Source organism: Lepidochelys olivacea, assembly GCF_965140295.1.
Source record: "Lepidochelys olivacea isolate rLepOli2 genome assembly, chromosome: 15".
Classification (NCBI taxonomy): domain Eukaryota; kingdom Metazoa; phylum Chordata; order Testudines; family Cheloniidae; genus Lepidochelys; species Lepidochelys olivacea.
The window spans coordinates 31281056-31294016 of record NC_140425.1 but is presented as its reverse complement, the minus strand read 5'-3'; the positions used below and the strand labels follow the sequence as shown (position 1 = coordinate 31294016).

General features: G+C 47.4%; 1 protein-coding gene across 1 annotated transcript in view; it reads right to left on the bottom strand.

The window, feature by feature from the left end:
* Positions 1 to 12961, bottom strand: part of ACACB (acetyl-CoA carboxylase beta) — a gene marked incomplete at its 5' end in the record, with an annotated part of 68076 nt that overhangs the window by 25024 nt on the left and 30091 nt on the right. The window contains 9 exons of the mRNA XM_084649134.1: positions 7291 to 7409; positions 7590 to 7679; positions 8199 to 8312; positions 8428 to 8541; positions 9574 to 9698; positions 9795 to 9883; positions 10302 to 10402; positions 11803 to 11991; positions 12725 to 12871. Coding sequence (XP_084505260.1) covers positions 7291 to 7409; positions 7590 to 7679; positions 8199 to 8312; positions 8428 to 8541; positions 9574 to 9698; positions 9795 to 9883; positions 10302 to 10402; positions 11803 to 11991; positions 12725 to 12871 — 1088 coding nt within the window. The remainder of the gene's footprint in view (positions 1 to 7290; positions 7410 to 7589; positions 7680 to 8198; positions 8313 to 8427; positions 8542 to 9573; positions 9699 to 9794; positions 9884 to 10301; positions 10403 to 11802; positions 11992 to 12724; positions 12872 to 12961) is intronic.

Genomic DNA, 12961 nt, shown 5'->3' with positions numbered 1-12961 from the left:
GGTGGAAGGTGGATACCACCTTAGGGAGAAATTTAGGATGTGGTCTCAGAGTGACTTTATCTTTGGAGAAGATTGTGTAGGGAGGATAGGCCATCGGGGCGCTCATTTCTCCTACTCTCCTTGCTGATGTTATTGCAACTAAGAAAGCTACCTTCATGGACATATGAAGAAGAGATGAGGTAGCCAAGGGCTAAAATGGAGGTTTCATGAGACTGTGAAGAATGAGGTTAAGATTCCATGTAGCTGCTGTTGGGTAAATTTCAGGGCAGAGATTTTGAAGGCCCATGAGAAATCATTTTATGGTGGGGTGGGTAAAGAGTGAGCAACCTTCTAACAAGTCATGGAAGGTAGTAAGCGCCGCCAGGTATACTTTGATGGAGTTGAGCGAGAGTCCATCCTGTTTTAATTGCAGAAGGTAGTCCAGGACGTTATGGAGGGTCACCATATTGGGTGTTAAGTGATTACATGAGCACCAGAGGGCGAAACGCTTCCACTTCTGCAGGTAAGTACTATGCAGGAGGACGTATCGGACTTGCTCAAAACAGGCTAGTTCATGGCTTTGGAACCATGAAGGAACCAGGCTGTCAGGTGGAGCTTTTGGAGCTGGGGGTGAAGGATCTGTCCGTTGTCCTGGGAAAGGAGATCTGGCCTGCTGGGGAGAGCCTGTGGATGACAGGAGGACAGGCAGAGCAGGTAAGGATACCACGTCTGTCTCGGCCAAGCCGGGGCAATAAGTATGACCCGGGCCTTGTCGTCTATGATCTTCCGAAGAATCCTGTGTAGATGGGATAACATGGTTTTGGTAATTAAATATTCATGGTAAATAGGCCCAATAGCCTGTGATGGGCTATTAGATGGGGTGAGATCCGAGTTAGCCAGGAAAGAATTTTCTGTAGTATCTGGCTGATGAATCTTGCCCATATCCTCAGGGTTTAGCTGATCGCCATATTTGGGGTCAGGAAGGAATTTTCCTCCAGGGCAAATTGGAAGAGGCCCTGGAGGTTTTTCGCCTTCCTCTGTAGCATGGGGCAGGGGTCACTTGCTGGAGGATTCTCTGCTCCTTGAAGTCTTTAAACTACGATTTGAGGACTTCAATAGCACAGATATAGGTGTGAGGTTTTTTTTGTAGGAGTGGTGGGTGAAATTCTGTGGCCTGCGTTGTGCAGGAGGTCAGACTAGATGATCATAATGGTCCCTTCTGACCTAAATATCTATGAGTCTATGGAAGGCGTAGAGGAGAGAGGTGTTCCACGGGATGAGGAACACGTTTCCTAGGGATGCAATCCCAAGTCCCGTTCTGGAGCAAAACAGGCGACATTTTTGATTCTGGGTTGTGGCAAAGAGGTCTATTGACGGGGTGCCCCAGAGGGAGAAGAGCTGTTGAAGTATTGCGGGGTGCAGTTCCCATTCGTGTTCTGTTGAGAAGTGCCTGCTGAGTGCATCGGCAGTAGTGTTGTGGCAGCCAGGAAGGTAGGAAGCAATGATTTGTACGTGATGTTGTATGCACCAATTCCATAGTTGGATGGCTTCCATCCACAGGGAATGTGATCGGGCTACCCCTTGTCTGTTGATGTAGAACATACATGCTATGTTGTCTGTTAAGACCCGAATAGATTTGTTCTTTATGAGGGGAAGAAAGTGAAGGCATGCTTGCCTCACTGCTCTGAGCTCTAAGAGATTTATGTGTAGGCATGTCTCTGACGCAGACCATCGACCTTGTGCCCTGTGTCCCCCTAGATGCGCTCCCCAGCCAATTAGGGAAGTGTCCATGGTGAACATGAGCATTGGGGGTGGTTGCTGGAAGGGAACCCCTGTAGAGGTTTTCTGGTCTTGTCCACCAATGTAGGGAAGCTAGAACATTGGGAGGAGGAGTTAGCAGCATCCCTACGGTGTGTCTGTTGGGTTTGAAGTTGGAGTTGAGCCAGCCCTGAAGACAACTCATTTGTAGCCTGGCATACTTGACCACAAAGGTGGTGGCTGCCATGTGACCAAGGAGCTGTAGGCAGATTCTTGCCTGTGTCCTGGGACGAATAGAGAGCGTGTGTATGAGCTGTGTGATAGCAAGGAATCTGTGATATGAGAATGAGGCTATGCTTCAGATTGAGTCCAGATGAGTTCCAATGAACTCGATCTGTTGTGTAGGAGTCAGAGTGGATTTTTGGACATTTATTTGGAGGCCTAGGCTGTGAAAGAGTGAGATGGCAAAATGGGTAGCTTGAAGTGTCTCGCCATAGGAGTTGCCCTTGATGAGGCAATTGTCCAGGTAGGGGAAAAGCATGATCCCCTGTCTGTGGAAGTGAGCCACGACCACGGCTAGAGTCTTAGAAAAGACCCTCGGTGCCATGGAGAGTCCGAAAGGAAGAACTCTGTATTGAAAATGGTCATGACCAATTGTGAATCGTAGGAAGCATCTGTGAGCTGGATGAATTGATATATGAAAATAAATGTCCTGTAGGTTGAGGGCTGTGAACGAGTCCCCTTGATCCAGTGCAGGAATTATTGAGCCCAGTGTGACCATCTTGAATTCTTGTATCCTCGCGAATTTGTTCAGTGGGCGTAGGTCTAGTACAGGCCTTCATCCCCCAGTCTTTTTCTGGGTCAGAAAGTAATGGGAGTAGAACCCTTTCCCTCGATGTTGTGTCGGCACAGGTTCCACCGTGCGTAGTTGTAAAAGGTGCGCCACTTCTGCGTGAAGTAAGTGTTCGTGAGAGGGGTCCCTGAAGAGGGATGGGGAAGGGTGAAGGGTAGGAAGGTAGGATATAAATGGGATAGAGTAACTGGACTGAACTATTTCGAGGACCCAGCGGTCCTGTGTAATCCACTGCCAGGCATGTTGGAAACTCTGGAAGTGGGGCCAAATGGCAAGTAGGCAGTGGAATCAAGGGGTGGTCATGCAGACCCTCGACCAATGTTTCAAAATTGTTGTTTATTCCCCGATGGGTGGGAGGTGGTTGCTTGAGCTTGATTTTGTCTGCGCTTAGGGGGTCTAGCGCAATTCCTAGTTATGTCGTATCCTTTGGATTGAGGCCGATAATATTGTTGTGTGCATGGTCTTTGGTAGGGTTGGTATCGTCGTCTCCTGGGAAGAGATGGGTGAATGCCCAGGGTGCGCAGTGTTGCTCTAGAATCTTTCATGGTGTGAAGGAGTTCATTGTTTTTTGTGGAAAAAAGTTTATCTTTATCAAAGGGGAGGTCCTCCACTTTGGTCTGCAGATCTTTAGGGATGCCGGATGCAGAAAGCCATGAAGACCTGTGCATAACCACAACAGTTGCAGTAGTACTGGCTGCTGCGTCCACCATGTCTAGAGATGCTTGTAGAGCCGTTCTGGAAATCAGTTGGCCCTCAGTAAGGATTGATTTGAAGTCTGCTCTCCTATCCTCTGGAATGGAGGAGGCAAATTCAAAAAGTTTATTGTAATTATCGAAGTCATAGCTGGCGAGGAGGGCAGAATAATTCGCAACTCTGAATTGTACAGTGGAGGACGAATAAACCTTGCGACCAAGATGTCAAGGCGTTTAAGGTCCTTGTCTTGCGGGGTGGGCTGAGATTGTGGCTGTTTTGTCGTTTGTGCAACTGCATCCATGACAAGAGAGTTCAGTGGTGGATGAGAAAAAGGAAGTCAGTGCCCTTAGCAGGAACATCGTATTTACTTTCGGCCTTTTTGCAAGTTGGTAATAAAGAAGCTGGAGTTTGCCAGAGTGTGTCAGCGGGTTCCAGGGGTGCTTCATTTATCATGATCTTTGAGGGTGCAGACGGTTGAAGGATTCTGACGAGTCTGTGTTGTGTCTCCTGAACTTCTTCTAAGGGGATGTCTTGACTGAGTGCCACCCTCCTGAAAAGTTCTTGAAATTGTTTAGTCGTCCACATTCTGTGGAGGCGGAGGAAGAGGGCTCCGTCTGGAGCTAATGGAGAGTTAAGGGTCGGTGAGTCAGGATATGGTGCGTAGCTCATATTCTCAGGAAGGGGTTCAGGTACTCTAGAAGTGGACAGAGCTGGAAATCGAGGCACAGAAGGAGGTAGTGGTTTGGTGGAAGAGGTCTGAGGATGAGTGGAAGGAGGATGTGGCCAAGGGCACCACTGAGGCCAAGGCATAGGGTAGGAGAACCCAGGTGCCGCCCACAGGGGGGCGAAGTAGGGAAACTGAGGCTGGTGGCCGTGAGCCGTGACCAGATGTGGAAGAGGTTCCGGTGAAGGAGGAGAGGCAGGTGGGGAGAACTCTGCCTGCTGCTGTATATCAAGTTTGCTGTCAGTAAAGGTAGTCAGTTCAAGTGGGGCGAGTGGCTGTTCAGAAAGTGAGCCCTGTGTATCCAGGAGCAGGGAGTTAAGCTCAGGTGGCACTGAGAGGTCACACTGAGTGAGAAACTGTTGCTCCTGCTCCCTGGGCTGCGCTGAGCAGGCTCTGGGCTCTAGCGTGTTATCAAGTGAAAGGGAAAGTGTCAGCGGTGCCGCAGAGCGCTTGGAGGTGCCTTGCAGGGGGTCCGCTGCTGGTGCCGGGGTGGGAGGCAGGCTCGGTGCCGACGTTCTTCTCTGCACCACAGTAGAGTGCGCTGTCGGCACCGCGTCTATTTTTGGTGCCGAGGGGACCGGCGCAGGAGGTTGGGTCCCTGCCTCTGCGCGAGCCACGGCTGAGGCGCCTGCCTTTGGTGCTGTTAGCACAGAGGGTAAGGATCTCGCGGGACACCCTTTACCCTTGTTAAAGTCTCTCCTTTGAGACTGTTGTGCTTCTTGCCTCTGCTCCAGAGAGGGTGAAGCAATACTCCCAACTGGTTCGGATCTGGCCAGGGAGTGTGTGAGAGCAGGTTTAACTTTCCCCATCTCCGAAAGCGGCTGCAGGGATTTTTCCATTAGAAGCATTTTAAGCCGCAGGTCCCTGTCGTGCTGAGCTCTTGACTTGAGGCTCGTACAGTGGAGACACTTTGCAGGGATGTGGGTTTCCCTGAGGCACTTCACACAACGTTAGTGCCCATCCGACTGTGGCATGGAGTCCTGACAGAAAACACACTTTTTGAATCCTGAAGCCCCTGGCATTATGAATTAGAAATGGCAGGGGAGAGTATCTCAGAGGGAGACAAGCCTGAAGCGAAAAAAAAAATTTGTTTGTTTGATTTTAAACTAAGTAACTAACTATGTAACTACACTAAAGGAAGGGAAACAACTGGGATGTAACTAATAAAGAACACCGAAATAGTTGTTACTGTTTCCTACAGAGACCAGGGAAGAAAAGTAGCACTGCCCCGAGTCCCGTCTTCAGCCAAGGATGGTTGAGAAGGAACTGAGGAGGGTGTGGGATGCACACGCTCAGGAAGATTCCAACGAGATGGGAGATACCAACTGAGTGTGAGCGTCCCGACCAGGTACTGCTACCGAAAATCTCCGATCAACGGCGCCAGGACGCACTTACACCTAGAGTGGAGCACCCCCAGGGACAGCACTCGAAGAAGAATGTTTCCTTCTTTCAGCAGGATCTTCCCCCCTCTCACAGTTAGTCCAACATACCAGAGGTTAATAATAAATTATTCATTTGTATTAACAGAGCTCTACTTGTGCCAAAAAAAAAAAAAAAAAAAAGAGAGAGCAAATAATCACAAGGCTGTGATTTCTCTAGAACCAAGCTGGGTTTACACAAGGACATAGGCTCCATATTAAGCAACAGGGTTAATTAATTCACATTAGAAACAGACCGGCAGATCCGAGAGGTCTTCCCTGACGTGAGCCCTTTTTTTGACTATGCCAGTACCGATCTACATCCTTTGGGCTCTGAGAAGAGAGCAGCCTACATTTGCTGTTGGTACTATTTACATTAACCCGACCAGCTTTACAAAGCATGGTCATGGGCCAAGCTGAAGACTGGGACTCAGGACTCCTGGGTTCTGTTCATTACTGTAGTTCTATTACTGAACTGCTGTGTGACCCTCGATGAGTCCTTTCACCTCTGAGTCCATCTATAGAATGGGGAAGACACCAGCTCAGTTTCCAGCCATGTGACAAGGAGTAACACCCACAGAGCACTTGGGAGATGTAAAGCCTCAAGTCTTTATTTTATTCTCCTGCCAGGCATACTTGGCTGCCTTTAACAGCTCTCCCCTCACATTCTAAAAGCAGCATGCACGGACGTCACTTAGTAGCTTAGGGTTTGTTCTGATTTCGGCTTCCAGAGCAGCATCCACTCAGCTTGAGGGACAAGACTGTGTGCAAACTTCTGCCCATCTCCCAGCACCACTAGGGAAGCCTGATTCAGAAATAACCCATTCTGCCCTGCTGGCCAGAGAGCAAAGTGTCACCACCGCAGCCAATAAGTCACGGGAGAGAGAGAGAGAGAAATGAGCACATGGGGTAGAGTATTAATGCAGCGGGCGAAAATCACTTCTCATGCTTCAAAGAGAAAATTCTGCACTCTACCTGCTCAAAGCAGGGCTGCTGCCTCTGAAATCAGAGTATTGAACAACTCAGTGAGCTACTGCATGAAACACCAGCTCTTCAATTCACACAGCAAACCAACACCATGCACCAGATGGAAAAGGGGATTTATTCACTAAGAGCACCACTAGGAAGGTTTAAAGAAAAGGAGGACTTGTGGCACCTCAGAGACGAACACATTTATTTGAGCATAAGCTTTCGTGAGCTACAGCTCACTTCATCAGATAGCTTATGCTCAAATAAATGTGTTAGCCTCTAAGGTGCCACAAGTCCTCCTTTTCTTTTTTTGCAGATACAGACTAACACGGCTGCTACTCTGAAACTAGGAAGGCTTAGTAATTTCCCATTGAGGGTCTCCATCACTGAGTTAATGAGAAATTAAACAAACAGCTTTACAAAAGCAGGTGGTGAGGGGAAGATGCCCCAACCCCCTCATGTATCCATCGTTAAAGCTATCAAACCATGCAAGCATAGTCACCAACTCCGTGGGTGCTCCAGGGCTGGAGCACCCATGGGGAAAAAACGGTGGGTGTGGTCAGCTCCCCCTCGACCCACCCAGTGCGTCCTGCCCACCGGCGGGCCCCGCCGATTAGCACTTCCCCCCACCCAATCAGCTGGTTCACAGGGTGCAGGATGGTCTCAGGGGGAAGAACAAGGACATGGCACACTCGAGGGGGGGCGGAACTGGGCAGAAAGAGGCAGGGCATGCGTGGGGCCTTGGGGAAAGGGCTGGAGTGGGGGCAGGGCCTGGGGCGGAGCTTGGGGGTCAGGAACCCCCCAACACTTTCAAAAGTCGGCGCCTGTGCATGGAAGTCGAGTTCATCAATAACCACACAGAACCGGGCAACAGACTAAGTGCAGGTCGTTCCTACCTATTTGGATGCGATGATGGCAACATAAACTGAAACTCTACCACACACGTGCCATCTGAGAGCTGACGATGCTGCAGGCTGTTTAGTTCATAGGCGATATATCCTCTCCTCACGTACACCTGACCAAAGAGGCAGGAGAAGAATTTAATTTGAAATCAGAGTGCTTTCCCACTGGCCAACCACTGAAGCAACCACGATGTGCAACACAGCCTCTCTCACTGGCACTAAAAGCAGCTCCGGCTCTAAGAGCTGCATTACTTCTCAATAAATGGCAGCCAAAGTCTTAATTCACCCTTTACCTCCAGAGCTGCCATGCACACCAGCTGGTTGGAGTGGTAGAAGAAGGTGGGGAGAACATCAAAGATGGTGGTTTCCGAGAGGATCAGTTTCTGTCATGAAGAAAACAGAATTCAGCGCGAGGCACGGTTTGAACAACCCAGTGCCGGCATGAAAGACGAAGAAGAGATGGAAGTTACACAGCTGCAGTTGCTCCAATCCTGAATCTCCCTCAGTAGCTTTTGCTAGATTCGTTAGCCTGCAGTTCACACTGAGGGTTTCAAATGATCTAAGGCGTAATCTAGAGTGCCCGTCACCACAGTTCTCAAATTCCTAGCATATGGCCCAGGTTTCCCTACTAGGGGAAAAGAATCCTCCATTCACTTCCTACCCCTTCTGAGGAGAAAGGCAGAAAGAGGGTGAACCTGTGCTACAGGCCTTCATCTGGAAGAGATCAGAAAGCAGCATTTCACATGGTCTGATATATACTAGCATCAATAGCTTAAGCTCCAAGACATTAATGCCTTTAAGGCCTTTTGAAATAAATGGCTTACAAATCAAACCGCTTCACTAAGAACTAACTAGAAGGTAAATCCCATGCTTTATAATTAATTGTAAGAAGCAGTCACAACCTTTAGGTTTTCAGGGCAGAACTGGTGGCCATACATGTCGATAGCAGACAGGAATATGGACTCCACCTGATTGTGTCTCAGTTCATAGGAAGGGAGGTGAGAGGCAATCAAAACCTACAAATAAAAAGAATCTAAATGAATGGCAGTGATTTGGAGGCAGAAGGGGAGGTTGGGGGGAAAAAAATCACCATGGTTTAATAACATCGTGTAAACCATGAAACATACTAACCTGTCTGGCTCGCAAAGCCACTCTGGAGTGCTCCGTTTTACTGAGCTGTGTTAGCTCATTGAGAATGGCCATCAGCTCCTCCGTCATGGTGGAGTCTCGACCACACAGCTGGTCCTATTAAATATCCTTCCAGCGTTAATGACTAATCCTTATTGAACAGAAACCTCCATCTACCTACATTCCTTACTTTGCCTACAAACGTCTGTGCACCAAACCAGGAAAACGTGCATTTCTCTTCTAACATACACACACACAGAGCCAATTTTTTTGTTCTGGCCTTGGAATCTATATGAAGAAGGGACCACTGTGATCATCTAGTCTGATCTCCTTTATGGCACAGGCCAGAAAACCTCCCCTTTTCTTAAAAGTCAGCACAGAAAAGGGAAGATAATTTAATGAAGGCTCCACTAGTGAAGAAGCCACCAATAAGAATTTTGGGGGTGGAGTCAAAGATGTTAAGAACAGATGATGTAAAGTTTGAAAAGAACTTTATGTTTTAAACGGGTAAGACCAAAATACTTCTTCAAAATGTCTGTGGAAGTTTAATTTTACAATAAAATCTGAGAGGGGAAATCTGATGTAATAGGCTGTATATCTGAGTTCTAATCGAAACTTGCCTCCCCATTTGCAAAGTAGATCTAATAAAGAGGCTTAATTAAAGATATTAAAGCACTCTGAAGATGCTCTACATCAGATGCTCTGTACAAATATTAAGTATTATTAAGTGCTGTAAGAATATTTGAGACCTCACACACACACACACACGCACAATGTACATGATGAATCGATCCACTGTATTTGCTTTATTTTTCCCTTTCACAGATGACTGCAATATCTCAAATCAACTCTCTTATTACAGGGAAGCTTCCCACACTGGTAATTTTTCCAGAGTTCTCAGCTGCAGTTTGGCCTTCACCCTTACAACAATGCAACGGATCCCTTTTATAAAACTACTACCAGCAAGCCACTCGTCAAAACACAAGACTACAGACTGCTTTGTTCCCTCCCACCCTTATTTCTCGTTTTCCTTGAATTCAGAATTTGCCTTCCAGGTCAGAAGTAACACTCTACAGGGCATCTCAACAGCCGTTTCTGATCCAACTTGACACCCACCCTAGTCTCACAGAGGTTGCCATTTTTACTTACAATTAACATGATCACCAGCAGATTCTTCTTTGCCACCTGGGCGTGAGAGAAGATGCACTCGAGCACCGGGGTCATGTCCAATTTGTACTGCTCCCTCAGGTTGATCACACATTTGTCATAGTGGGCTGGGGAGACAACAAGCATCCACTGGTTAGATTAGTTCCCCCAGGCCTGCGGAACAGCACTGGGCCCTCGGCAAACATGCCACCGCTTCCTCTGACCTTGTTGGAACTGGGTTTCCACTTGCAAGTATCTTCTCAGCAAGTCTAACACGACAGATTTCATGTAACCCCGAATGCCGCTGCGGTACCTGGGAACAGGGGAGAGGACCGAGTGTGCCACATCCCAGAGCTAACGCGCCATTGCATTGGCCACGCTGCTTTTGCTGGGAATCAAACATGGACTAGGAAGCAGTCAGGGTGGATCCTCCTCTCCTGGGGCAGGCAAATGACTCAAGCCAATAGCACTCGGTGCATGAGCCAGGAAGTGGTGCTCACCCAATGCTCTGCTTGCTCAGGACAAAGAGGGGTGCAGCATTACTGCCAGCCTTCCCACATGGCTCATCTTGCAGTCACCTACACCAGCACTGGTCCCGCTCGCCCTGCTGCTCTGACCCTTCTCCACCTCCCTCGGAGTCAGGGCTGGCACTAGTTTCTATGGAGCATTTCACAGCATGTCTGGAAACCTCCCACACTGTAGAGCGTGCCACGGCACAGGAAGGCATTCACCTCTGGACTAGCTGCATAATACTCTGCGTGTTCATGAAGAAGACTTCCCGGTCTGCCTTCCTCTGCAAACTGGCCGCATGGCTGTCCAGTATGCTAGCGATCTGCACAGAGCAGAAGAAACACGGGCATGAAGGAGCTAAAAAATAGCTTGGGCACAACAGTCTGGAAAACCAAGGGGATGTGACTTACAAGTACTCAGAAATGGCTAAGAAATCAAAATGAAAAAAAATCTATTTACAGAAGCTCCCTTTTCTCTTGCTCTACACATATTCCCCCTTTTAAGAGACTATATTAATTAGCAGGAACTCTAGTTGGATTTTCAAAGAAGCCACATGTCTAACTGTTTCACTCCTTTGAAATCCTCAGCCTGGGAGCAGCAGTAAGTAATTTCCATTTTCCCAAAGATCAGGGGCAGGTTCTGCAATGCCTCACTCATGCAAGTTGTCCCAACTCATGTGAGCAGTTCAATTAGTTTCAGTTAGACTAGTCAGAGTAAGGATTTGCACGACTGATCCTGTGTCTTTATGGTTGCCATTCTTGGACACTACAAGGCTGTAGAGATGTCTCCATAAATTGGAAACATTAATTCCAACGCTGCGAAGAGGAAGGGCAACAAGTATTATAAGGGGAAGAAAAACATCTCTGTTTGGTAAGCGCAGTACAGCCAGCCAGCTAACCTGCCCGCCACAAGACATTCCAAGTGTGCCTTGTCCCAGCAGGAATAATTCAGAAACCCACCACAATCCCCCCCCACTTTTTTTAATTAACATCATATGCACTGTTATGAACAATGAAATGTAGCTGTAGCTGTGTCAGCCCCAGGATATTAGCGAGACAAGGTGGGTGAGGTAAAATCTTTTATTGGACCAACTTTTGTTGGTTAGAGAGACAAGCTTTCGAGCCACACAGCTTGTCTCTCTCATCATCAGACACTAGTCTAATAAAAAGATATTACCTCACCCACTGTGTCCCATGAACAATGAAAGACAGACATTCATCAGTACACGCTCACTGGAAAGCCTTACAGCAGGGAAACGGTGCCTGGGTTGACAGAAATCTATTTACAGAAAACACATAGCGGTGAACTACACTGACCTATTCCAGCCGCATTTACATGGAACATTCAGAGTAACAGCTGAGAAGACACTTAAATTTTTCAGATTTCAAATAGGAAAGGGATAGCTTAAAGAGGTTAGCTCAATTTTAGAGGGAAAAAAAATTGCTCCAGGGCTGAGAGCTTGTGTAAAAGATTTCAAATTAAACTATATCTGTTACAAACGTTTGCTGATCAAAAAAACCATTTTTCCCCACACAATTTTAAAAAAATGTATTGAATAGGACATTTTCCCCATTAATATTTTTGATGAAACCCCATCGTTTAGCAGAAAAACTTTTCAGGTGAAAAATTCTGACCAATTTAGCATGAAAAGAAAAAAAGACGGATAGTCACCAAGATATTAAAGAGGATGGAATACAAGACCATCCCTCTTGTATGGCTTACCTGCTGACTGGGAAACTGACACAGCACCGAGGTGATGTTACTAGCGTATTGTGCCATCACTTTTCGAATGGATTTCTCCACTGACGCTGGGATTCTGCCAGACACGTTGGTCATGATCTCCTGCAGCTCCAGAAGAGGCAGAGAGGGGTCCCGTAGGGTCTTCATCAGCTCACATACCCATTCTTTCATCTAAGCAAAATAAAGATTATTGCTGCGAAGATGTCACAGAAAAACATCAGAGGCTGATGTGTCAGGAAAGGCAAGTGAACGGATCTCGACATCCCAATGAAAACTATGCTTGCAGCCCTGTAACCAACAGGTCAGGCGGGCTAGCACAATGGAATTAAGGATGGTTTCTCAACTGTGGCACTGGGCTGGGAGTAGCATCGAACCAGGTATAGAACCCCAGTCAAAGTCACTCAGGGACTGATTGTCAGAGGTGCTGAGCACCTGCAGCTCTCACTGACCTCAGTACAAGTGGTGACAGTTCAGCATTTCTCATAAATCACGCCCTTAAAGTCCTTGTCTATAAAATGGGGATGACACCTTCCTACCTATCTACACACCAGGTGGTTGGTCGTAAGCCTTAACTTCAGGCTTGTGAAGGACTTTGAGATCACTGGATGAATGGAAGGCACAAAAGATGTGCTACAGCCAGTGCTTAGCATTAAGGAGCTCAGCAAGCTATTATCCATTTCCACCAAGGTTGCCACCTAGAGAAATACTGTACGTGGTCTTTGTTATTACACTGATCGTGGGGGACCATTCCAAGAAGAATACAAGTTAAAGTAGATTTGAGAGTAGATCCAGGTCTTCATCCATGTATGAAAGAGAAACTGAAGAAAAGTTCGTTGGCATAAACATATCAGTTTAAACACCCTCTGGGTATTAGAAGCAGATGCCATTAGAGAAAGGCACTTACTTTTGCACTGAAATATGGCTCTGGCAAGCAGTACCCATTCATGACATTGATTAGATTTGACAGGACACGGTGAAAGACCTGGTGCAGCTTCAGGCCACCGATTGGCAACATCTGCTGGGTGGGGAGGCCACCTGTATACAACTGGGCCTGAGGTCGAATACAAGAGAAAGAAAGCATTTGGAATATAAAATGAGAGTGGAAAAGAGAAAAGTGAGGCAGATCTCATTCAAATTAAAC